Below are 23,031 nucleotides of genomic sequence, written 5' to 3' on the forward strand. Positions count from 1 at the left end.
AGAGAAACCCAAAATCCGAAATATAGAAACTTTATACTGGTCACGGTGACTATGTTGGTGCCTTCCTGACCACGGTTTAAGGACTAATAGTACTAATTTCAAAACTATAAGAACTAAAAACGATCAAAGTTTCGAATAAGAACTAAAATCAAAATCGTGTGATACTGAAAAGATGAAAAACATATTTAACCCTTTAAAATATTTAACTCTGTTAAAAATTGTTTTTGTTAATATATTCTTTAATTTTTTATGATTTCATTTGTTTATAAAATCATAAATGAAATACTTATTTTATCTAAAATTATTTAATAAATCATTGATTACTTAAAAAGATAATAATAAAAACATTAATAAAAAGATAAAAATAAACAAAATTAAAACATAATAATGTGAATGATACCTCAAGAGGATTAAAAGAATTTTCATTTGAATTGTATTTTTATTTTTTTATTTTATTTTATTTTTCATAAATTGACCAACCAGATCAATTGGTATTAGGTGTTGTGTCAGGCTTTACATTGGTCCAATAAAAATTTAAAAGAACAGCATAACAAAGTGAACTAAAAGTAACAACAAAAGTAAAACATAAGATAAAATGTGGTGGTAGAAACATAGAGTTGGCTCGCAGAGGATAATTATTAGATAGATTTATTTGGGAAACCTATGGTTGATTCCAGAAACTTGGGTTGGGTTGGGGGCAAAGGATAAGATTGATGTATGCTATTTATGAACAGTAAGTGACTGTACATATTTCTGTAAAAAATTTGACTATACATAATAATGTGAAGTGGATTATACTATGTGTAGTCATACTCTTCCCAGTAGCAATTGTTTCAATATTAGCTGGCTGGCTATGCTTAAATATTCTATGATTCCTCTATTCCAAATCAGTGCAAACTAGGTGAATTTCTTGACATTTTAGAATTCATTGCCACCTAACATTCAATGGGTGATTCTTTGCTCTGAATTTTTAATATAATATACGCAAGTAATTCAGTTTATTTTTAGTATAATAAAAAAGAGTTACAATTTTTATATAAAAATATTAATTTCATTATTTCTATTTATAATGTGAGAGTTGTTACTTATATTGGATAATGCTTTGCATTTATGCATGCCCAACCTTATGACATGATTATACAACCAAGAAAGGATGTGATTGTTATCTATGTTATTCTATAGGAGGATGATGCTCTTCATGTTCTGTCTGCCCAAGTTTTCTGATGTTAATCTAGTTGCTGCCTCACACCTTTTATTATTTATTTTTTGTTTTGTTTTCTGAATTTAAGATCTCAATGGTTTTATTTTTTTCAAAATGAATTGTATATTTACTTTAATTTTTATTTAATAAACACATGTGAAAATTAAAATTATTAAAATTACTAAAAACTAAATACCTACTCAATCATATTATCTATAATGAAATTTAAACAAAATTAGTAAAATTAAAATTATTATTACATTAATATAACTTTTTAATTATATTAAAAAAGAAATATATTAATAATTATTATATTGAATTGACTATTTATCTTCTAATATATAATAAGACTCTTTTTAGATAACTCTTTTGTAAAATAAATTGGTAATTTCTAATACATCTTGATTTTTAAATAAGTTAAATGAGATTTCTATATAAAATTTAAACAGAGTTTTTCTCTCTGATGTGATTTTTTATTACTGTACTTTCTTTTAATTTGTTATAAGTTTGTGCAAAGTTGTTCATATTATAAAGGTAAAATAATTGTAAAAGAATAATTATATATATATATATATATATATATATATATATACTAAAAATAAAGTAAAAACTAAAAGAAGGTAATATTAAATGAACCGTATAATTTTTTTTATCTGTTTTCTTACAAAATTACATTTGTAGTGAGTGAACTTCTTAAATATTACATGGAAAACCAATTCTAATCATTAATAAAGATAAAAAAAAATATTAGCTAATCTTTTCTCATGATAAATTTGATCTGTTCATGGTTATGAAGCTAGTTTGAAATGAAAAGAATTTAAATAAAATAACTCTAAGTAATTAAAATAAATGAAACCATGCAATAAGAGTATTAAAGGAAGTGTCACTCAAGTTTAGAAAAGTAAAATCAGAGTTCTGCAGAAGTTGAAGAACTTACAGTTAAATCTTCTGGGTGGTTTCCATATATTCAATAGATTACTACTATAGCTGTGACACAGTTAAACTGGCACATGTTTTGTGCTTGTGCCTTTATTTAGAAAAACAGCCTATATATATATATATATATATATATATATATATATATATATATATATATACTTCACAGACATAGTTTCATAAGTTTCATACAGAGGAAACAACTAACTGAAAAAACAAAAACCTTAATGCAAAAGGTTGTATCAATTAGTCTATTTCGGGATAAGGATATTTTGTTGCATGTATTATTGCTGGTTCAAACGAGAGGCTATGCTTAAGAACACAGCCTCTTCGCAGGGAATGGTGAGACCACCCATGGGATGGCAAAAACCAAACTTCTCTTCAGCTTGTCTGAGCAATTCTTGAAATAAAGGCTCGTTCAAGAACAACACTGGTATCAAGAACCTCTTCATTTTCTCTCCAACATACACAGCAAGATACCCTTTTGGGACTTCTGCATCCTTGCAAGAGAATGTTTGGCTTCCACTAAATGATGATCGTCTTATACCTGGTAAGCGAAAACCCATTGTTTTCTGTTTCTGAGCTCACTGATGTGCAGAATGATATCAAACAAGTATAGTATTATGCTTATTTCTTATGCTTCAGCATTAGAATGATCTGTGCTGTTTGTCAATCAAATGAAGGGTATATATAGGTGTAGGAAATCCTATATTTACCGTGTAATTGGTGGTGAATGAATTATGATAAACGTGTTCAGTGGGAGACAATGTTCATCATAACAAGGTGTTGGGATGAAAAATTTCGTGACAGATGACATGAGATATGAGAAAATATGTCCACTTCTTAGAAAGTAAGCATAGGAAAGAGACATGTAATGGCGTTCTTCACATGTTTCAAAAAGTATGTTACTGAAGGCATAAAATATTTTGTACACTTGTAATATGTATGGCTAGCACTTCAGATACTTATTTTACTGTCTCTGAAATATAGACCACACAATATTCCATATATAAAATGTTAAATAAATAAATGTTGAGATTGTAAATCAAGGAGAATGACATTTCTAATGAATACTATTTACTTAATTCAACATTTACGGGAAAGTTCCATTTGACTATGCTGTTACCTACTCTCTACACATTATATGGTTTTGTATAGAAATGAAATGCTATAATTATGGAAACTTGTGAAGCGTGATTACTGTTGTGGCTTTGAAGTAGTTAATGTTTGAATATTGACTATGGCTGCTAGGAACTTGAAATAAAGACTACTGATGAAGGCTGATTCAAAATCAGAAGCTTCTGCTTTCTGACAACTAGCTATATTTTGACGACAAGTCCATGTGAAGGGCATGGGGAGTCCTTGTGATTTTAGTTTCAAGTCTTCATCATCACCCAAACTCTTGTATAAAGGTGATTTCATAAGCTCAGGTCAAACATTATCATCACTTTGTTTTCTGATTTTTCATATTGAGCTTGAGCTAATTGTGTCTGCAATGAATGCTCAGTCTAAGGTTCTAAAACTGTTTAATTTTATATTTTCAATATTTAATGATATTCATATTAGAATTTGAGAATTTAACTTTTGAAAACTTGTATAACACATATTCATGTAATATCTTTATGTTTTCATGCTTCTTCTCAAGTTCAAAACAATTTGGTGGGATTATATGGCATGGAAAGTGCAACGGAGATACTCAACTCTAATAGTTCAGTGCTAAAATTTGAGAACGTTGTTTATTACTAAACCCCTTTCATCACACGTTGATGATAGTTGAACATTCATTGGTTGGAGTTTCTAAAAAAGTTTGGGTATTATACACCTAGTCCTAAAAATAAGGACATGCTCATCAACTTTCTGCAAGTTCTAGTAAATTCTTCACTTGTCTTTGGGTTTCTAGAAAAGATATTAGATTCATATATTTCCAAAGTTAGTAGGGAAGCATGTGTTAGTGTTCTATAGAAATAAAACAGGTTAGTTGTTGATGTAATTAGGGTTTGTTTTTTTGAGATGATTTACTGTATAAAGAAATTCTAAAAATAAAATATGATAATCAAATTTAATGCATATTGTTGTCATATTTTTCTCTTAAAATAATTTCCTTCTAAAACTACCACTCTAATTTTTTTATTCATTTACTATTTTTTTTCTATACTCAAGCTGCATAATAATTTTACTCAAAATATCGCATCATTTAACACCTAATAAAATTAAATCTTAGCGCTCTCAACCATATATAATTTAGTTTTAATATATCAAAATGAAAACATGTTCACTCCATTCAAAAAATTTATATACTATAAATTCAAATTATCTATTTACATCTCTATATTTGGCATGAAGTTTGTGTGTCTTCGAGCTCGCACAGTACTATTCAACTTATTAGTTGAATAATTTTTTCACAAAACACGCAATTCACATTAATGATTATTATTATATCATCTACTATTATAGTTATAATAATAATAATAATAATATTATTATTATTAATAACAAGAGGGAGAGTACTTATTAGAGGGTATGTATAGAATCAGAGAAAAGAAAACTAGTAACCAAATAAAAATAAATAAATTTGTTATCTTATTTAATAACCACCCATAGGATGATAGAAACCAAATTCCTCCTCAGCATGACTAAGCAATTATTAAAATAAAGGCGCTCATTCAAGAAAGATACAGGAATCTATTCGTTTTCTCTCCAACATATCTGTTATCTTGCAAGATGATGGTTGGATTGAGCTAAATGGATTACTTGACAATTCTTAGTGAGAGACTGTTAAATTAGATTGTCGATCTTGAAGGTTTTTGTGATGGTCGACTTGAGATATTACAATAAACGCTACTCCTTTCGAGGTGTATTGCCTATGAAGAATCCTGAAATTGGGTGTTTCACATGTTTCATATAGGAGGGAACCTCTTTAAATGGCACAGTCCTAAACTAGCACCTATATCACCTAAGATATGTCTCTTTATAAATTTGGCACATCTTTTCTTATATTACTATGAAAAAAATATGAAGCAATTCCATGTAGTAAGCCCCTATAATCATGACAATTCAAGGGTTGTGCAATGCTGACTTAGAACCTCTCGAAAAGATATGTTTGAATCTTTGAGTATATAAGCTCAATTGCTCTTCTTGTACTTACTTCATCGAGCACGATGGAAACCTTTGAATACATGGTCTTAGTTAATCATTCGTTAATTAAGCAATAAATTAAGAACTAGAGATTTATTTGAAGAAATTTTGGTAACCTCTATGATATACAATGGGTTGTAGATCTGACATTGATTAGGAATAATATTGCTTAAGAAAGGCCATAATTCTGGAAACATGTCTGCACACGAAAGGTTTAGTGTGCTGTTCCTTTTGTCGAGTCCACTCTTGGTAGTATTAAATGTTTGAATGTTGAGTGGCTGCTAGGAGAGCTTGAAACCGAAGGCAGCCATTGCTTTGCTTAAATATTGTGAAATGGCTCTATTCAGAATCAGACCACGTTTTTTTCTCACAACTATCTATACTTTCTATCGACAAGTTCATGTGAGATGGCTACCCAACCCAACTCTTCGAACTATTCTTTTATTTCACTGATTTCTATTCAATGGATTTTCAATTCTACAATGGTATATTTTAGTGCTCTATTACATAAATATTGTATATTTTGCTTTCTATCTTACATTATTTCTCACTGGACCATAGAAATTTAAAGCAGAAAACTAGTCCTAATTGGACAAAGTATCGTAAACCTGACTCTATTAGTTGATTTGTTCACTATCTGTTTTGACTAGTTAATTCCATGTCCATATTATGTCTCTAAATGAAAGGGAATTTGCTTATTTGTCCAGTCACACTTTGCTAGTAGTAAATGCATTTTGTCATTTGAACACAAGGGTATTTATGATGATTCAAGGAATGCTAGCTGGCTGATGGAATACCTGAACTCATTGGTCACTGCTGGTTTCATATTCTAAGACCACTCTTTTCAATTCAAAATATATAGAATGTGCTTTCTCACTACTATTTTGAGGCGACAAACCGTGTGAAGTGAACAGGAAGTCCTTGTGAGTATCTTTTTCACTGTCAGCTCTTTCAAAGCTTCACAAATAACATTTATTGTTCACTAGGACATTATTCTATGGTTGGATCAATTATTATACCCTTTGTCCATTTTGACTTCAATATGTTCAGGTAAAGACGTGTTAAAAATTTTCACGTAAGTTTTATTCCCCGGTAGCTGTCCAGTTATTTGCACTTAAGCACCTAAATATCTGCTATTAGTTTCTGCCAGCTTTGTTAGAAGACTTGTTCTGCAGTTAAAACGGTTTTCTAACACTGTATATGCAACACATTGTAACTTAATAAGGTTTTGTGCTTCTGAAAGAGAAAAACATGTAAGAAACATATGTTCTTGAATTTTTCATTCTAATAAACAATCTTTGCAACAATTTCCTAAGAAGAGAATGAAACAAATTCTTTACAAGTCTTAAAAGAAGCCTGCTGTACACAATCTCACTAATCTGTGTCAGTCCTCTCTATACTTTGAGCTTTAGAGCCCATTCAAGCTAGATATAACATGCAAAAAAACATCTTCTGTGCAAGGAATTGTAAGACCACCCATCGGATTATTGTATCCAAATTCTTCCTCTGCTTGACTCAGCAAGTCTTGAAATGAAGGTTGGTTCAAGTATGACATGGGGATCACAAACCGTTTCATTCTCTCTCCTACATACACTGCAAAATACCCCTTTGCCATGTTTACAGCTTTTGAAGATGATTGGCTACCAGTAAATGAAGCCCTTCTAATTGCAGGGAAACGGAAACCCATTTCAAATGTCTCAAAGAGCAAGCTAAAATTCACAAATACTACAAGAATGTAGCTAAGTTTTGCGGTGAGTTTGCAAATGAGTTGAGTTGGTTGTGAAGAAAGACAATATATTTATACATTTTAGGTTTTCTTCAAATTTGTGTCCTGGAGAAATGATAAAAAGATGGGGTCCATGAGATGAGAGATCAAATGGTGATGTCTCACATGCCTCTATGAATTATGAACAAGTTCATTAAGAGTGAAAACCACAACTTCAGAATCAATGGCTTATACAGGACTCCAACCAACGTTAAATAAAATATGTTTAGGTCTAACGTTTGTTCAATTTTACTGTCTTTGTAGACATGCAGCAGACATGTCACGTGTTTTCTTCATACTGACAATGCAACTCAATTCTAAGATATAGATTGCTGATAAAACCTCTCTTGGTGACGCGTTCTACGGTAGTTGATAAGAATGGATCATAATTATTAGGATCCAGCATGGAATCTTTATCCAGAGCTCAATCACTGTTTGTTTGACATGCAAATTTTATGTACATAAAATCAAAGCAGAATGGTACATGATTGGAACCACAAGGCTTAAATATACACTACTGTCCTTAATAAAACTAGTCTTTTCATGAAAGTCTGGCAACAACTGTACTTTAATTTTCTATTAATTTTAATCTCAATAATATGTAATAACTTGTACTGATAATGGTTGTTTCATTTGTTTTTGCATGAAAGAATTGATTAGCTAATAGCAATTTAATTCATGAACGACTATGAAAGACCCGATGGTTTTTCCTAACACAGCTAACTTCAATTTTGAGGTCCAGATGAAGAAATGACAGTCAATTTCTGCAGTGTATCATATTTATAAGATAATCATACGGTTGATGAACGGGCTAATCTGAATGAGCACTTGATTTCATCCTATGGAAATATACTTTATTATTGTGATCAACATAAACTACTATATCACTTGTTTGCCCAGAAGCATCACTATGATGTTATTGATTGAGGCTGAATTTTAGGTGCAGATAGAATGAGAAGAACCACAAATTTAAGAGGATATTTTTTTTATGGTGCAGAGTAAACAACGGACGAAAGATGATAGAAAAGTCTACCCAGTGGCTAAGGCTGTCTCAGATAAATTAGGGTTCTCAGTTTTGCTCGTGGACAATATGACACTGCCAATATAACCACTATATTAGGTCAGGTATTGTCAGTATCTTTATGCTCTCAAATTATAAGCAAGTTTATACGCGTATAAGATTTAAATTGAATATACAATATAAAAGTACTTAAAATATTTAAATTGAATGAGATCTAACAGAAGCAAAAATATGATAACCATCTCTTTTCATTACTTTCTGGTTAAAATCTTTCCACTCTTAGTGGAAGAGGTAAAGAAAACAAAAATGAAAAATCCTCCTGTACAATTTTTCTCTCATCTACTCTAGTAAGTCTCCTTTAGCATGAACTATAGCCCATTGAAGCTAGAAGTGACATTCAGGAACACATCCTCCGTACAAGGAATTGTGAGACCACCCGTTGGATGAGAATATCCAAATTCTTCTTCTGATTGACTCAGTAGATCCTGAAAAGTAGGCTGGTTCAAGAATGATATAGGAATCACAAACCGCCTTTTGTTATCTCCAACATAGACTGCAAAAAAACCTTTTGGGATTTCAGCTCCCTTGGATGCTCGTTTAATACCAGGTAAACGGAAACCCATGATGTCTTTTTGATTCAAACTCCGAAGTAAGAACGATGATAGAAAACTTGTAGAGAAAAGTATATCGTAATTCTTGGGAGAGAAATTGGGTTGTGTTGTTGTGATGAAGTGGTTAGTATATATATATATAGATGAAGTAAGGTTTGGTGGGTACTATTTGTTGTTATAATGAAGGTGTGGATGGGCCATTTGATGTGTTAAGGTGGGATACAAAGAAACAAGGGTTCAAAAGAGATCACATGGTATTGTCTTAGAGGCCTTAGTCAAGGATGGTGATTGCTTGTCAGATTGATCAATTCAACTGGGTCCAATATTCTTAAGGTTGTGCTGACATGAGGACCACTTCAAGATGAACATGTTGGAGAACCTATCACTTCTGTAATATATCGTATTTTCTGCATTTTAACTGTTTCGATCATGCCTCCAAAAGAGTGTCTATCAAGTCGCATTATATCAGATGTCAAAAGAAATAAATTCAATTTAAGTGTTGTACATGGAAACAAGATGATTATACGAAAATGTTGGTGTCAAAATGAAAGAAAATTAAGAGAATGTTTCAAAATTTAAATCACAATATATAGAATTATTTTACAACAGTTAAAAAAAGAAAATTTTAAGTTTAATTTAATTTTATAAAATCGAAGTTTACACTCACTCATATCTTAAATTAAACTTATCTTCAATCAATATAAAAACTTCATTTTAAAATAATTCTTTTATAATAAATAATTATTTGTATTAAAACAGCTCTACATAAGCCCCAATATGAAGAAATTAAGCCCCAATATGAAGAAAATAAGCCCCAATAATTACCTCACATTTATTAGAGTTGAGTCTCTCACTGAACTTGTGAGAATCAAATTTTCCAAGAATTTGTTCAGAACTGAGATGCCATACATATTCCAAGTGTACAAAATATTTCTATCCATACATATTACAAGTGTACAGAATATTCTATGCCTTCTGGGGCATACTTTTGAAATATGTGGAGTAATAAATATTTTAAAAATACTTTATTAATAATGTAAATATAATCTAAGTATTTTTTAATTTAATACACTAATATATATATATATATATATATATATATATATATATATGAAAAAGCGTGTCTACACTTGGATTTTAAACTAGTTCCTGATATAAACAATTTATTAAATCTTTTATTCAGAGCTAGCATAAGTATGTAAGCATTTTTTAAATATCTATAAATAATAAATTTTCAAAATTAGTAATTAAAAGAATAAAATTATATAAACAAAAAAGTATATATAGTTACAGATAAAATAAATTTTAGTTATTAAAATAAAAAATATTTTAAGTAATATTGTGTAAAAAATACTGTAAAAAATTATTTAAATTTGAAAAATAGTTAAAGAATAAATAATTATTTTATAATGAATAAATATTTGTATTAAAAAACAATTGCTTTTCAAGGTCGCTACAGCTTTGCCTTTTCCAGCAGCAGCAAGCCTTTGCCTTTTCCATGAGTCATTTTGCAGTCACCACAAAATTCTAAACCTTGATGCATAATTTTCACTTGATCAAAGCTGTCATAGAGCTCACATTTTATCCAAATATATTTTGCAATGCAATTTGCCCATCAATGTACATGTATGAATGCAGAGATAAATTTTCCAAAGGAAAATGAACATGCACGTCTGAATACGAAAATCAGGGTTTGATAATTTCCAAATCAGTTTTTCACTAAAGGGATTGCTTCAAAACTTCAGCACAATTTGTGAAAAACAATGATCATCATCTAGATTCGTAAAGAGAGTTCATTTCGTGGTAATGGATCACATGTTCTGCTTGAGCGAACCCTGAATGAGAAAGACGTGATTTGAAGATGATGAAGCCATGGGTTCTGATACTACTATTGTGGAGGTTCAATATACACATATCTCTATATGTATAAAATATTGTCCGTTTTGGTTAAGCTCTCTCGGATTTATTTTTGGTATTACTCTAAAATGTTTTTTATTGACGAAGTTATCTATGTGTATATAAACTCATGTTCAACTCTTTCTTTCATCTTATGTGCCACTTTGTTTTTACCCTAACAAAACAACCTCGATGAGTTCAATTGCAAACGAGGGTTTGAAAACTTGAATGCAGTTAACTAAAGGATGGGGTTTAGAAGTTGAGAGGGTGAACAGATTTGTTAATTTGTTTTTCATATTAAAATAGATACATTGATTAAATTAATGTAATATTTTAGTTAAATCAATATAATTATTTATATTTATATAAAACAATATATCAATTTGAATATAAATACTACATAATCATTAAAAAAATCTTATAAAATCTTCACAAATATCACCGATCTTCTCGTAATACGAAGAATCAATCCAATAATAATTTGGGTGGTGCTCCCTCCACCACCACACCTTTCTCCCTCCACCTCCCCAATTTTTTTTAATTCCAATTATATCCTTAAATTAAATTTTTTTATTTTTATTATTTTAATTTATTCCAAACCTAGTTCTCCTACTTTACTCCCTGCACTCAATCTTTCCATCTCTCAATTTCGTTTAACAATTTGTCTTCTGTTTTACTTTACAACTCCATTTGTCTTCTCCGTTTCACTTCTCCTCATACGATTCTTTCTTCTTCATTTTCCTTACATTATTAAAATACATTAAAAATATATTAAAAAATAATAAATCAAAACATTTAAATTAAATTATTAAAATATTTCCAAAATAAAGAATAAACTAATAAAATAAATCCTAAAATTAAAAACGTAACTCGGAGTCCGTTTAAGGAAAGAACTGATGTCAACATCTGTTTATGGAAAGAACGGATGTCAACATCCGTTTAAGGAAAGAATGGATGTCAACATCCGTTTAAGGAAAAAAACGGATGTCAACATCCGTTTAAGGAAAAAACGGATGTCGACATCCGTTTTTTCCTTAAACGGATGTTGACATTCGTTTTTTTCCTTAAACGGATGTTGACATCCGTTCTTTCATTAAACGGATGTTGACATCCGTTGAAGGATGTCACCGTTTAAAAGTTAGGTTTTTTATTTTAGGGTTTTATTTGAAGGTTTATTCGAAAACACACCTTAAGGAAGCAACACACGCACTGCACCACTCCACACACTGCACCACGAGAGCGACACTGCATCACGAGAGCGACACTGCACCACGAGAGGGAGACTACTTGATAATTCTTTCTACTACCACCAACCTTTACAACTTGTAGTATCTCACTGCGACAACAGAAAGAGATGAAAAAAAATAATGTTAAAATAAAAGAAAAATATTTTACTCATGTAGGAGGAACTAAAATAGGTTATTAGTGGAATAGGTTGTGAATGGGTAAAATTAAAAAAATTAACCCTAAAAATAAAATTTTATTTAAGGATAAAATAGTAAAGGGGAAGTGGAGGAAGAAAGGTGTGGTGGTGGAGGGAGCAACACCCTAATAATTTTACCATAAAAATGACAATTTTAATTCTGAACCCAAACAAACAAATTCCAGAAAACCAAAAGCAAGAATAAGAATTAAGCATGATAGTCCAGACTATAGATGATAAATATAATATCCATCTCTTATTCCTAAATATTTCCATATTTAATGCCAAATTATAAAAAAAAAATCCACATCTCAATATTTGATATTAATATTCTTCTTATATGGCTGTATTAAAAAGGTAAAGTGTTATTTTATTCTTTCTCTGATCTTTAATTTTTGAAACTACAATACTTTGGCCACCAAATAAAACAACTATTTACCACTTTATTTCAATATACAGCAGTAAATATTAATAGTTTAGTTTAAAATATGGAAAAAGATATTAAAATATTAATATAGTTAATTGTTTAAACGTCTCATCTTGGCGGGAAGCAACGTCTCATTTTAGCGGGAAACAAAGTTGCGTACGCAATAAAAACACTTTTTCCGCGAAAACAAAGCCTGTGTACATTGTAATTTTTCATTTCACTGTCACAAATCAATAATCATCAAACACCATGAAGAAACGCAATCTCCAAAGCTCCAAGGTCCAATCGCCAAACCCCGTTCAGTTCAGCTCCAAGACGCCGGAGAAACTGTCGCAACGGAACCGCACCTGCGGCGTCGCGCTCTCCGTCGCAGATATAAAAGAAGTAGGCAAGGGTTTGCAGAATCGGAAGCGACATTGTGAAACGACGTCGTCACCGCCGCCAAGCAAGAGTGTGAGGAGGCAGATCTTACAGTGGTCTTCTCCGAGTAAATCCAAGAGTACTAACGATGATCCCTACAAGCTTCCCGAAAAGTGTACATTTTAATTTTTTTAAATTCCGATAATTTAAAAATATACATGTTGATTATAGTTGCGAGTTTCATGGTTTGTTTGCAGATATGAAATTTTGGATCAGTTCTTTGATCGCTTGGACACTTTAATTTCAATGTTTCGTCTGAAAGGGAAGACGCCGTCTTTTATGGAAATCAGTCATAGAATTGAATCTTTAACAGACAGGTACCGATCGATTAGGTTTTTTTTCTTTTAATCAATAGCAATGTTTGATCTTTTATCTGTACATGAAATGCTAGATTAAGCTTTGTGTTTCTGTACTCCGTGGTCAGATCTCAATCCCACCCATACACTCCAAAAAATATTACATGTGAAGATACTAATTTCTTATATAATCACTTGGTATTCTCTTACTGAGTGTACTAACCTAATTTGAGTATTCTAAAATCAATAACAAATGCTATCTCACCCACCGGAAGAAGGTCATACTTTAAATGTTTTGATCTAGGTCTCATCCTGCACTATCTTTACGGGAGTAGTGTTCAATAAGGGAATTGTGTATTTCTTTTTTGTTTATGAGGTTTACTCACGGCCATCTAGCGCAGTTGAAATTTATATTGCCTGATGCTATTGTTCTGAAGAAGTTTCTAGTGCATGATGAACGGACCAGTTGTATGAAGCAGGATATTCACATTTCTTTAGCTCCTGAGGCGGTAGAGTCTGATGTGAAGATGCCTCCTCAACGTGGGAGAGTGTCATTGAGGAAGTTGTTTTACGCACGACTTAGAGAATTTTGGGAATCTCATCCTGAGGTGGGTCACATTAATTCCATCTAGAATAGCTGTTTAATAAGATTTACTGTCAAGCATTTCGTATTACTGATTCAATTTTGCCTTGATTTTATTCCTCTGAGCATTACTCTATGGCTGTCTAGTTTTGTTCATGATTGTGATGGTTATCATGCAAAATTACTATAGGTGTGCAATCCTATGACATGCGAATGGAAAAGTCCTGTGCTCCGTTGGGAAAATCACGGTTCATAAATTTGGATATTTTTCAATGAATCAGTCTAATTTTTGCAATGAGCAACTTTTATCTCAATCAGAATAATTTCTTTTGAGTGAATCCAGATTATTTTTTAATAATGGGCAATTACTACCTCAATCAGAATAATTACTTTGTAATATCTCAATCAGAATTATTATGCATTTTATTTGGTCTGAAATATACTTTTATGTGTAGGGTGATGAAATTCCAGAAGGAACTTTACCGGAGCCATTCAATCGCCCAAAGAATGTCAATATTTTAGACACGTCGGAAACTCGTCTCCCAACAAAATTATCACTCTGCATGCGCTATAATGACATTGTCAATAATGTAGAGTCTGCTAGCATAGATGCAAATATGTCTGCACCTGTAGAGACATCAATTGAATTGCCTAATGAGCGTCTGGCAGCAGCTTCTCACATTGCCCCATTCTTTAGAGCAAGATTTTCTTTGAAACTTCAACAAAATTTAGCAGATACTGTACAGCAAATTTCTCAAGTAGATTCAGTACAACCCTCCCCAGCTGAGTGGGCTTCACAAGCAGCTAGCAGTGAAAATTATTCAAGAATATGTGCCTCTCTGGAATCATCCAGTGCTCCAGCTCCCACTTCTACTCCAAGCAAAACCGTCGACTACACAGAAAACGAAGATGCTTCTTCTCTCGAGAGGATTGATGCCATGTCAACTCCCGCTAAACTTGTTTCTACTCCAATTAGGTTGATGAGTGCCACACCTGCCTTGCGTTCACCCGAAAGATATCTTATGAGTCCTGATGACCACCCAACCAATTCTTTGAACAAGTTAGCTAGGCGGCCAACTCGCTCAAGATCATTGAGATTTGACAGCCCAGTGAAGAATGAGGAGGTTGTGAATGAAGACAATGCCGGTGGATTACCAATTGATGATGATGTTTTTGACATCCTCCCAGGAAAACTTGTCCAATCGGTATGCCTTTTCTTTTAACAATGTGCTACTTTTATTTATTTGTTTATTTGGTATTATTGGATCCTATGGTTTTAAATTTCTTATTGAAGAGTGTCTATTAAGTCAGTTTATCAGATGTCAAAGAATTTTTTTTTAATTCAATTAAAGTGTTGTACATGGAAGCATGATGATTATAGAAAAATGTGGGTGTCAAAATGAAAGAAAATTGAGAGAATGTTTCAAAATTTAAATTTAAATCAGGGATATAGAATCATTCTTTTCTGTGGCTCCAGAATTAGCTAGTGTTCATGCCTTATATTATATTTTCATGCATAATGTAATTTGTGCTCAGTCACAAATAAGCACGTACTTTTTTATTCTTCCTCTTGACTTTCCTCTAAACTTGAATGTTCAATTTGGCTTTGATTGATTAATTTCTTCAACTCAAACTACAATTAAAAAGAAGTATAGATTAAAAAAATTAATTCAAAATGAAACATAATATTATTGTTGTGAACACATAGAATATCTCTTGTTATAATTCTGTTAATCTTCTTGGAACATTTATGGTCGTTTTGTTCTGATTAATTCATGTACTAAGAACAACAGAATATAATTTCAAACAAAAAATTCTATTTTAATTATATTATTTTGGCTTAAATAAAATTTAGGTCCCCAATACATGATTAATTTTGTTGAGTACCCAATAAAATTGTAAGTCTTCATTGTTTCCTAAGTCAGTTCTATCTATTGGTTTAAGAAGTTGAACACCAAAGGCTAACAGTAGCAACGTGAAATAAGATGGGATATGCTCTGGTTAAATTTAGTGCATAATTCAATACCTACATCTTTTTCTAGACAATAGACATATTGACAACGATACTCAATCCTAGCATATATTGCTGACACCCTCGTGTCGACAAATTAAAAGGTAGTTGATAACAATGGATCAGAATATTAGGTGCCATGGAACCTTTATCAAGAGTTTGATCACTGGTCACTGACCTAAAGATTTTATTTGTAAGATCAGAGCTCATTAGTACATAATCTGTCGACAATTTGAATTGTTAATTTAGTTGGTTATTTATTTTTAAGCTGCATGATTTTAGTTTTTTCAAGAAAAGTCTAGCAACAACTTCCCTTCCATTTTCCACTAAACATTATACAAAAATTGTAACTTCGGGTGTTCATCATTTTCATTTCGTGTCAGAATAATTTGCTAAAAGAACTTTAATTTACGAACAAACTAGATTTCAGCGTCTTGTGTTTTAGGCAAAATATTAAAGGAGAACAAGCGAACTTGAACAATCTTTAACAAAAGTTATTTTTATTTCTCAATCGGTGATTTTGTTTTTTTAGTTCAGAACTTCAATTTTGAAGTCCAGATCAATTATGAGAATCAATTAATACTTTTCCAGTAAATTACTTTGGTAGAGGCTTATCTGTCACTTGTTGGCCCCAAAAACAACTAACAAACCATGTGATGATTCTGATTGATTGGGACAGTGCATATAACAATGACACTTAGGAAAGGAGGCTAAATTTTAGGTGCAGAAAGAATGGTAAGAGCCACAAAATTAAAAAGATATTCGTTCCCCAAGGCTTAGAAAACCAGGAATAAGATTAACCACATATTATAGAAGAATCTGGCTAAAGGCTAAGGTTGGTTGAGGATTGATATGTTAGTTTTGCGCATGAACCACATATTATTATAGAAGAATTAATGCTCTTAAATCAGATGCTAATACAGATTAACTTAGAATTCAATAATTAAATGAGATATAACAAAAATTAATGTTGTAATAATCTCTTTTATTAACTATATCATTGACACCTCCACTATCCACTCTGGAATGGCAAAGGGAAAAAAATAGTATGTACTATAAAAGATCCAGTCTTGAAGAATAACTGTAGTACGCAATATATTAAAATTGGCGCAAGGTTTAGGTTTGTCCTTGCATGTATTAAAAGATTAGTTTACAGGATAGCAAAAGGATGTTGTACAAAATTGCCTCAACTATGTTGTTAGGATTAGGATCTTTAGTAGCGTGAACTATAATCTGTTCAAGCGAGAAGCTATATCCAAGAACATATCTTCCTTTCAGGGAATCGTGAGATCACCCAAAGGATGATACTAATCGAATTCCTCTTCCGCTTGGCTCAGCAATTCTTGAAATAAAGGCTCCTTCAAGAAGGACACTGGAATCAAGAACCGCTTCGATTTTACTCCGATATACACTGCAAGATAGCCTCTTGGAACTTCCAGCACCTTGCAAGAAGATTCTTTGCTTTCACTAAATGATTATTGTCTAATATCCGGTAAGCGAAAACCCATTGTTTTAATGATTGCTTCACCTGCTGATGGAAAAAATGATTTCTATGTAGTAGATTGAAGCAGTCACCTTTAGTTCTAATGCTTCAGTACGAGAATGATTTATGTTGCTTATGAAACCAGTGAAGGGTATATATAGAGGGTGTAAAGTTTTTCCCTAACTTATTGGATGGTAAAAATGCGCTTTGGTGGGAGACAAGTTCCTTAAATATCACATTTTATTGTCTTGAAGGCTTTCAATGGAGGATTACATAATGACACACAATTACACGCCCCACCATTTAGAATATAGGCCTACCAAAGGATCCGGTGATGACCTACTGCTTCACTTGTTTCAGACAACTCTAAAACATATCAAATCTTTTGTTCTTTCATAGGGAAACTGATAGTTGTTGGTACTTGAAATTCCACCTATAAAAGATGAAATTTACTTTGAAGCTGTTACATGATTGTGATTGGAGACAACTTTTCTAATGGCATTATCCTGACTTTTTTTTTTCATTTTTCTATTAGATTTGTCGTAGTATTCTCAAAGTGTTATTGTCTCGCCACATAGCTTCACCATTGACTAATCACCAATGTACAAACACGTGCCAGAGTGGTTAATATATCTTAAAATAATATATAATAGGTTATATCAACATTTAAATTCATGGTACAAATTCTTAAATTAAAAGAAATTAAATATAGTTTATTCAGTTAACGGGACGTTAAATTTTAAAAATTTGGATGTATTTATTTGAAGTTAGTAATTTCAAGTAGTTAACTATATAGAAGAAAAAACTCAAACTATCCATTTTTACAATTTCATAAATTCAAAAAATATTTTGCATTTACTTTTGCTGGCTCATGAATGTATCACTTGTTATGATATAATCCTCTTGGTTGACAAATGGAAGGGCTTCCTGCTGGACTGTCTTGAAAAAACTGCAATTACGCAAAACTAGTGATGAGTAATCTAGTCAATGATTCAATATTTAAAATTAGCGATAGTGTACAATTCTGCTCTGATCTTGCAGGTATAAAATATACAGGTCATAACGACTAATGATCAAGCTATTAATGTTGTTCTGAGTATATTGTCTTAAGATTTTCTTTGAAGATGACAGAATAATTAGTCGAACTCTAATTCATGAGCGGTACCAAACTAGCTTTAGGGTCTTCCTAGGAAATATTTAATGAATAAGTTAATGGAGAACACGAAAGGTTATGTGTACTGTAACTTCTGTTAATGATAGTAAGCTAACATGAGGTAAATAATATTTTTAAATTAATCATACAGTTAATAAAGGTTCAAATAAGTAGGTGAAAAGAGATATTGATGGACGGGACATGGATAGGAAAGAAGGAAACAAGCCGTGGATGAAAAATCAGTTGCTGCTATATTCAATTTATTTGGATCAGGATTTTTCTACTTTTCATTTATCAATGTTGTGAACTGTAAATTACTTTACAGAGGATCACCACTACAGTTTGTCCCAGAAGCAACAAACAGGTCATGTGATAATGCTGATTGATTGGGACAATGCAAAGCAATGACCTTTGAAATTGAGATTGATTTTAAGGTGTATGTAGAATGGGTAGAACCACTAGATTAGGAAGATATTTGATCTATTGTACCAAGAAAAATCCAGGAATCGGGTGAACCAAATAATTTAGAAGAATCTAGCAAATAGCAGGTTCAGGAAAGATATATGTCGATGTTCCAAGTTTTGCTCATGAACATATATAGGTAATTAATACAATAGTTCTGCAATTATGACAGTTTATTAGATTATACATCAATAACTCAAATAATAGAATTCAAAAAAGATATAACAAAAGTTAAAATGTTGAATAAATCTCTTTTCATTACTTTCTGGTTAACATCTTTCCGCTCCTTGTGGAAAAGGTAAAGAACAAAAATGAAAAATTAAAAGAAATTTCCCCCTGTACAATTTTTTTTTCCTAATCTACTCTGGTAAGTCTTCTCTAGCATGAGTTATAGCCCATTCAAGCGAGAAGTGACATTCAGGAACACATCCTCCTTACAAGGAATTGTGAGACCACCCGTTGGATGAGAATATCCAAATTCTTCTTCTGATTGACTCAGTAAATCCTGAAAAGTAGGTTGGTTCAAGTATGATATAGGAATCAGAAACCGCCTCATGTTATCTCCAACATAGACTGCAAGAAAACCTTTTGGTGGGATTTCAGCCCCCTTAGATGCTCGTTTAATAACAGGTAAACGGAAACCCATTGTGTTGTTTCAGTTGACAGAAAACTGATGTAGAAGAAGGAATGCACAAACTTTGATTCTTTCGAGAGAAGTTGAGTTGTGTTGCTTGTGAATATAAGTGGCTAATAATATATACATATAGACGACTCAGGTTTTGTGGATAATATTTGGCGCAAAAGTTAGAAGTGGACGAGCCCTTTGATGTGTTCATGTGTAGGAGACAAACAGACACGGGTCATAAGAGATGACATGATAGTTTTAGAGACTACAGAGAAACTCAGACGTGTGCCCTACATTTCTTGGAGATGTGCCAACATGATGACTACTTCAAAAATGAAAGGGACGTTACATGTTGGAGAACCTATCAATTATGTAGCCATGGTAAACTGTAATTTGTAATTGCATAGTTTAGACAAAGCTTCAGACAATCACCAAATGAAAATTATATGGAAGTATTCTTATAGATATTGTTTCTAATTTGTGTAGTTGTCCTCTATAATGCTACTCAGTTCACTTTTTCAATAATTTCATTTATTCTTTAACATGTTACCGTTAAAAGATTTGAAGCCTTTAAACATGAGACATCCTAATTAATTATGTTAATGTTATTTATATAAAATTAATTATTCATATTATTTTACAGTTAAAGTTTTCCTTTTTTTATCTTTTTAAAATTTTACTTAAAATACTTGCTTTTACAAAGGGAAATAAAAAGTTTTATTGTCTAGTGCTTCTAAGGGGAGACTAGCAGGTGATTGTGATAACATTTCAATAAGTAAAACATGTGATACCATACCCTTCTATGAATGGTATACTGTGCTTGTTGTCTAGGGTTTCCTTTCATTGCATGCTTTATTGCAATAACTTTGATGACAAGTCCATATGAAGAGCACAAGTCCTTTTTGAATAGTCTCTTTCAAACATTAATAAGTGACTAAAGATATGTTGTTATAATATGTGATCAGTGATTTTTCTTTTTCATTTCATTTCTTTTCATATATGTGAAATTGGATATATGTGTGTATATATATAATTTGAAGGTAATTTAAGAAAAAATATTTATTATATATGCTAACAAGAATATTAAATTAATTAATATGAGCATAATTATACAGCGGTATACTAAATTTGCACTAATACATATAACACCAACTCCAGAATGACACAGGCTTGTGTTTCTGCATGCACATATATATTTGAGTTAACAAAGGGAGAAAATTTATAATTTACAGAGAATTCAGTTAGGTCTCAGAATGTTTTTCCCCCGTTTGAGAGAAATGGACAAAAGTATGATGAAAAAATCAAGAAAAGAAAAGAAAAGCCTGCTGTACAAAGTTGTCTCAACTATCTGTTGTAGGATTAGAATCCTTTGCCACAAGAATTATAGTTTTTTTCAAGCGAGAAGCTGTATCTAAAAACTCATTCCCTGCAGGGACTTGTGAGACCACCCATTAGATGTGAGTAACCGAACTCCTCTTCAGCATGGCTAAGCAATTCTTAAAAGAAAGGCTAGTTCAAGAATGGCACGGGAATCAAGAATCTCTTCATTTTCTTTCCAATACACTGCAAGATACCCTTTTGCGACTTCCACTACTTTGTAAAAAGACAACGAAGATCTTTTAATACCTGAATGAATGCAAAAACCCATTGCTTTTTTGCTTCTTTGCACTATAAATGAATGACTGAATGTTTCAAAGAAGTAGAAGAAGAAAGCAGTGAAATTGAATTCTGATCCTTACGTGTGAGAATAAATTATGTTGCTTATGATCCGAGTGAAAGCGTACATAGAGAGTGGGATTGTGAATGAGTTGTCTGATGAGAGATTTAACAGTAGGCAGGGTTCATTAAAGATCACACGGTGTTGCCTTGAAGGCTTTCATTGAGGGTTACATAATATGTGCGAATTACATGTCCCACCATTTGAAGTATGAGCCTAAGAAAGAGAGTTGTCATGACTTGCTTCACTTGTTTCAGACACATCTAAACATATCAAATGTGTTCTTGCTTTTGCAATGGTACTTGAAATTCAAAATATAAACCTAGAAATGTACTTGGAAGCTGTTACATCATTATGTTTGGAGGTACCCTCTTTAAATGACCCTATTCTAACTATTACTTGTAAAAGACGAACAGGGACTGTGGTTGTGAAATGTACCATAGTATATTTTTCTGGACCTTTAAAAGCTTGCACAGAAGGGTTTGCATTTTGCAAGCCAATATTTTGGAATATGGAACTTTGATGATGTCGGTTGCATAAGATAGGGGCAAAAAAATATTAGTTCCAGTAGTCTTTGCGAGGTTGAGGGTGACAGGTATAAAGAAAGACGTTATATTAGCATGGTATATTTCGTAATTAAAGAACATCTTACTTTTTTTTTTATCAATAAAGAATAAATGAATAGATTATTCTAGCCCTTTAACAAAAAATGTAAATGTTAGTATCTACATAAGATGTGCAAAGATCTAAAAAGAGAAGCTGCTTAAAATAAAAGCTTCCCTAATTACAAGTAATTTATCATTTGTTGACAATTTATTCTAACCTAATATTTGTCCCTTCGGAATGGTCTTCGTTCTCCATAGCGTTTTTAAAATGCACTACACATTTCCAAGCCTAAGTTTTGTTGTGTAGGTTTAATATATACACATATACATAGATCTCCGTACTGGTAAAATATTTTATATGTATATAAACTTATGTTTATTTCTTATTTTATCAGACGTGGGATTTGTTTGTACCGAACATGTTTTTCTGTAAAAATGTTATAGGTTTGACTTTACCATGAAAACTCTATTATCATCTTCCTTCCAAACCCAGGTATCTGGGCTTCCTTTCTTCAACGTGTGGCCATTTATACATTGAAAAAGTGATAGCTCCTGAGATTGTTCCCAATCACACCTAGTTCTCCTTCATGTTAGATTCCACATCCAGGTCTTGTCCTCCCAATCCCTACCACCCTTAAAGTTCTATCTTTACAGTTAGAGATCATGTAAAGCCTAAGAAACCCTTACCCATTTATCCTCCCTTCTTACTTTTAGTACATTGTATTTATGTGACTGACATTTTTTTACGTGTTGCGTGAAAGTCTTCAAGGTATCGGCTCAGCCAAAAATTGGCATACTACTACAACATGGCTGAAAATCCAGCGGCAACTAATTGATTTGATCAAATCCAAGAGAAAATTAGACTGCTGCATGGACCTCAAGACTACAATAGGACTACTATTTTTGCCAAGTGCATGAATTCAACACTAAGAAAGAGAAGGAATTTTCAGTTGATCAATAGTACATATGAAAGATGGGATGCATTCTTTGTAAGGGAGAGAGTCACAGCACTGGCGACTCTGCTAAAGTGTAAGCCCTGCTATAAAGTTTTTGTTGACGGAGAAAATAAGGTTAAATCAAAATAAATACTTCATTAGTAGCTTCAACAAAAAATAACCATTTTTTTTTAAATAATTGATACTCGAAACAAAAGTTAATTATATACCAAATACTTATTTGATACAAATTTTTTAAATAAATCCCAATATATACCTCTAAAATAGTCATCATTTAAGCTCGTAGGAAGCAGGAAATTGCAGTT

General features: G+C 31.8%; 5 protein-coding genes and 1 pseudogene across 5 annotated transcripts; 1 reads left to right on the plus strand and 5 right to left on the minus strand.

The window, feature by feature from the left end:
- Positions 1 to 2,304: 2,304 nt before the first annotated feature.
- Positions 2,305 to 2,784, minus strand: LOC124837319 (auxin-induced protein 15A-like). The gene has a single exon (XM_047312647.2). The coding sequence runs from the start codon at positions 2,701 to 2,703 to the stop codon at positions 2,422 to 2,424; it is 282 nt and encodes a 93-aa protein (XP_047168603.2). The 5' UTR covers positions 2,704 to 2,784; the 3' UTR covers positions 2,305 to 2,421.
- Positions 2,785 to 6,592: 3,808 nt separating this feature from the next.
- LOC124841956 (auxin-induced protein 6B-like) lies at positions 6,593 to 7,022 on the minus strand. The gene has a single exon (XM_088107487.1). The coding sequence runs from the start codon at positions 6,957 to 6,959 to the stop codon at positions 6,681 to 6,683; it is 279 nt and encodes a 92-aa protein (XP_087963613.1). The 5' UTR covers positions 6,960 to 7,022; the 3' UTR covers positions 6,593 to 6,680.
- A 1,266-nt stretch (positions 7,023 to 8,288) lies between these two features.
- Positions 8,289 to 8,798, minus strand: LOC148204315 (auxin-induced protein 15A-like). Its single transcript, XM_088108077.1, has one exon. The coding sequence runs from the start codon at positions 8,679 to 8,681 to the stop codon at positions 8,427 to 8,429; it is 255 nt and encodes an 84-aa protein (XP_087964203.1). The 5' UTR covers positions 8,682 to 8,798; the 3' UTR covers positions 8,289 to 8,426.
- Positions 8,799 to 12,634: 3,836 nt separating this feature from the next.
- Positions 12,635 to 21,436, plus strand: LOC124837287 (CDT1-like protein a, chloroplastic). The gene is made up of 5 exons (XM_047312613.2): positions 12,635 to 12,948; positions 13,033 to 13,167; positions 13,508 to 13,739; positions 14,170 to 14,919; positions 20,881 to 21,436. The coding sequence occupies exons 1-5, from the start codon at positions 12,665 to 12,667 to the stop codon at positions 20,911 to 20,913; spliced, it is 1,434 nt and encodes a 477-aa protein (XP_047168569.2). The 5' UTR covers positions 12,635 to 12,664; the 3' UTR covers positions 20,914 to 21,436.
- LOC148204316 (auxin-induced protein X10A-like) lies at positions 16,796 to 17,718 on the minus strand (annotated as a pseudogene).
- On the minus strand, positions 19,061 to 19,554 carry LOC124837306 (auxin-induced protein 15A-like). Its single transcript, XM_088107489.1, has one exon. The coding sequence runs from the start codon at positions 19,467 to 19,469 to the stop codon at positions 19,212 to 19,214; it is 258 nt and encodes an 85-aa protein (XP_087963615.1). The 5' UTR covers positions 19,470 to 19,554; the 3' UTR covers positions 19,061 to 19,211.
- Positions 21,437 to 23,031: the final 1,595 nt, after the last annotated feature.

Source organism: Vigna umbellata, chromosome 2 (genome assembly GCF_029865625.1).
Source record: "Vigna umbellata cultivar VRB3 chromosome 2, Vumbellata_1.0, whole genome shotgun sequence".
Classification (NCBI taxonomy): Eukaryota; Viridiplantae; Streptophyta; class Magnoliopsida; order Fabales; family Fabaceae; genus Vigna; species Vigna umbellata.

What these genes read in the sequence shown, in the direction of transcription:
- LOC124837319 (XM_047312647.2), bottom strand. Translation starts at nt 2,703, where the DNA reads ATGGGTTTTCGCTTACCAGGTATAAGACGATCATCATTTAGTGGAAGC.
- LOC148204315 (XM_088108077.1), bottom strand. Translation starts at nt 8,681, where the DNA reads ATGGGTTTCCGTTTACCTGGTATTAAACGAGCATCCAAGGGAGCTGAA.
- LOC124841956 (XM_088107487.1), bottom strand. Translation starts at nt 6,959, where the DNA reads ATGGGTTTCCGTTTCCCTGCAATTAGAAGGGCTTCATTTACTGGTAGC.
- LOC124837306 (XM_088107489.1), bottom strand. Translation starts at nt 19,469, where the DNA reads ATGGGTTTCCGTTTACCTGTTATTAAACGAGCATCTAAGGGGGCTGAA.
- LOC124837287 (XM_047312613.2), top strand. Translation starts at nt 12,665, where the DNA reads ATGAAGAAACGCAATCTCCAAAGCTCCAAGGTCCAATCGCCAAACCCC. An exon ending in TTTGGGAATCTCATCCTGAG is followed by an intron (nt 13,740 to 14,169) that starts GTGGGTCACATT and finishes TTTTATGTGTAG; the next exon opens with GGTGATGAAATTCCAGAAGG. An exon ending in CAGGAAAACTTGTCCAATCG is followed by an intron (nt 14,920 to 20,880) that starts GTATGCCTTTTC and finishes CATTCCCTGCAG; the next exon opens with GGACTTGTGAGACCACCCAT.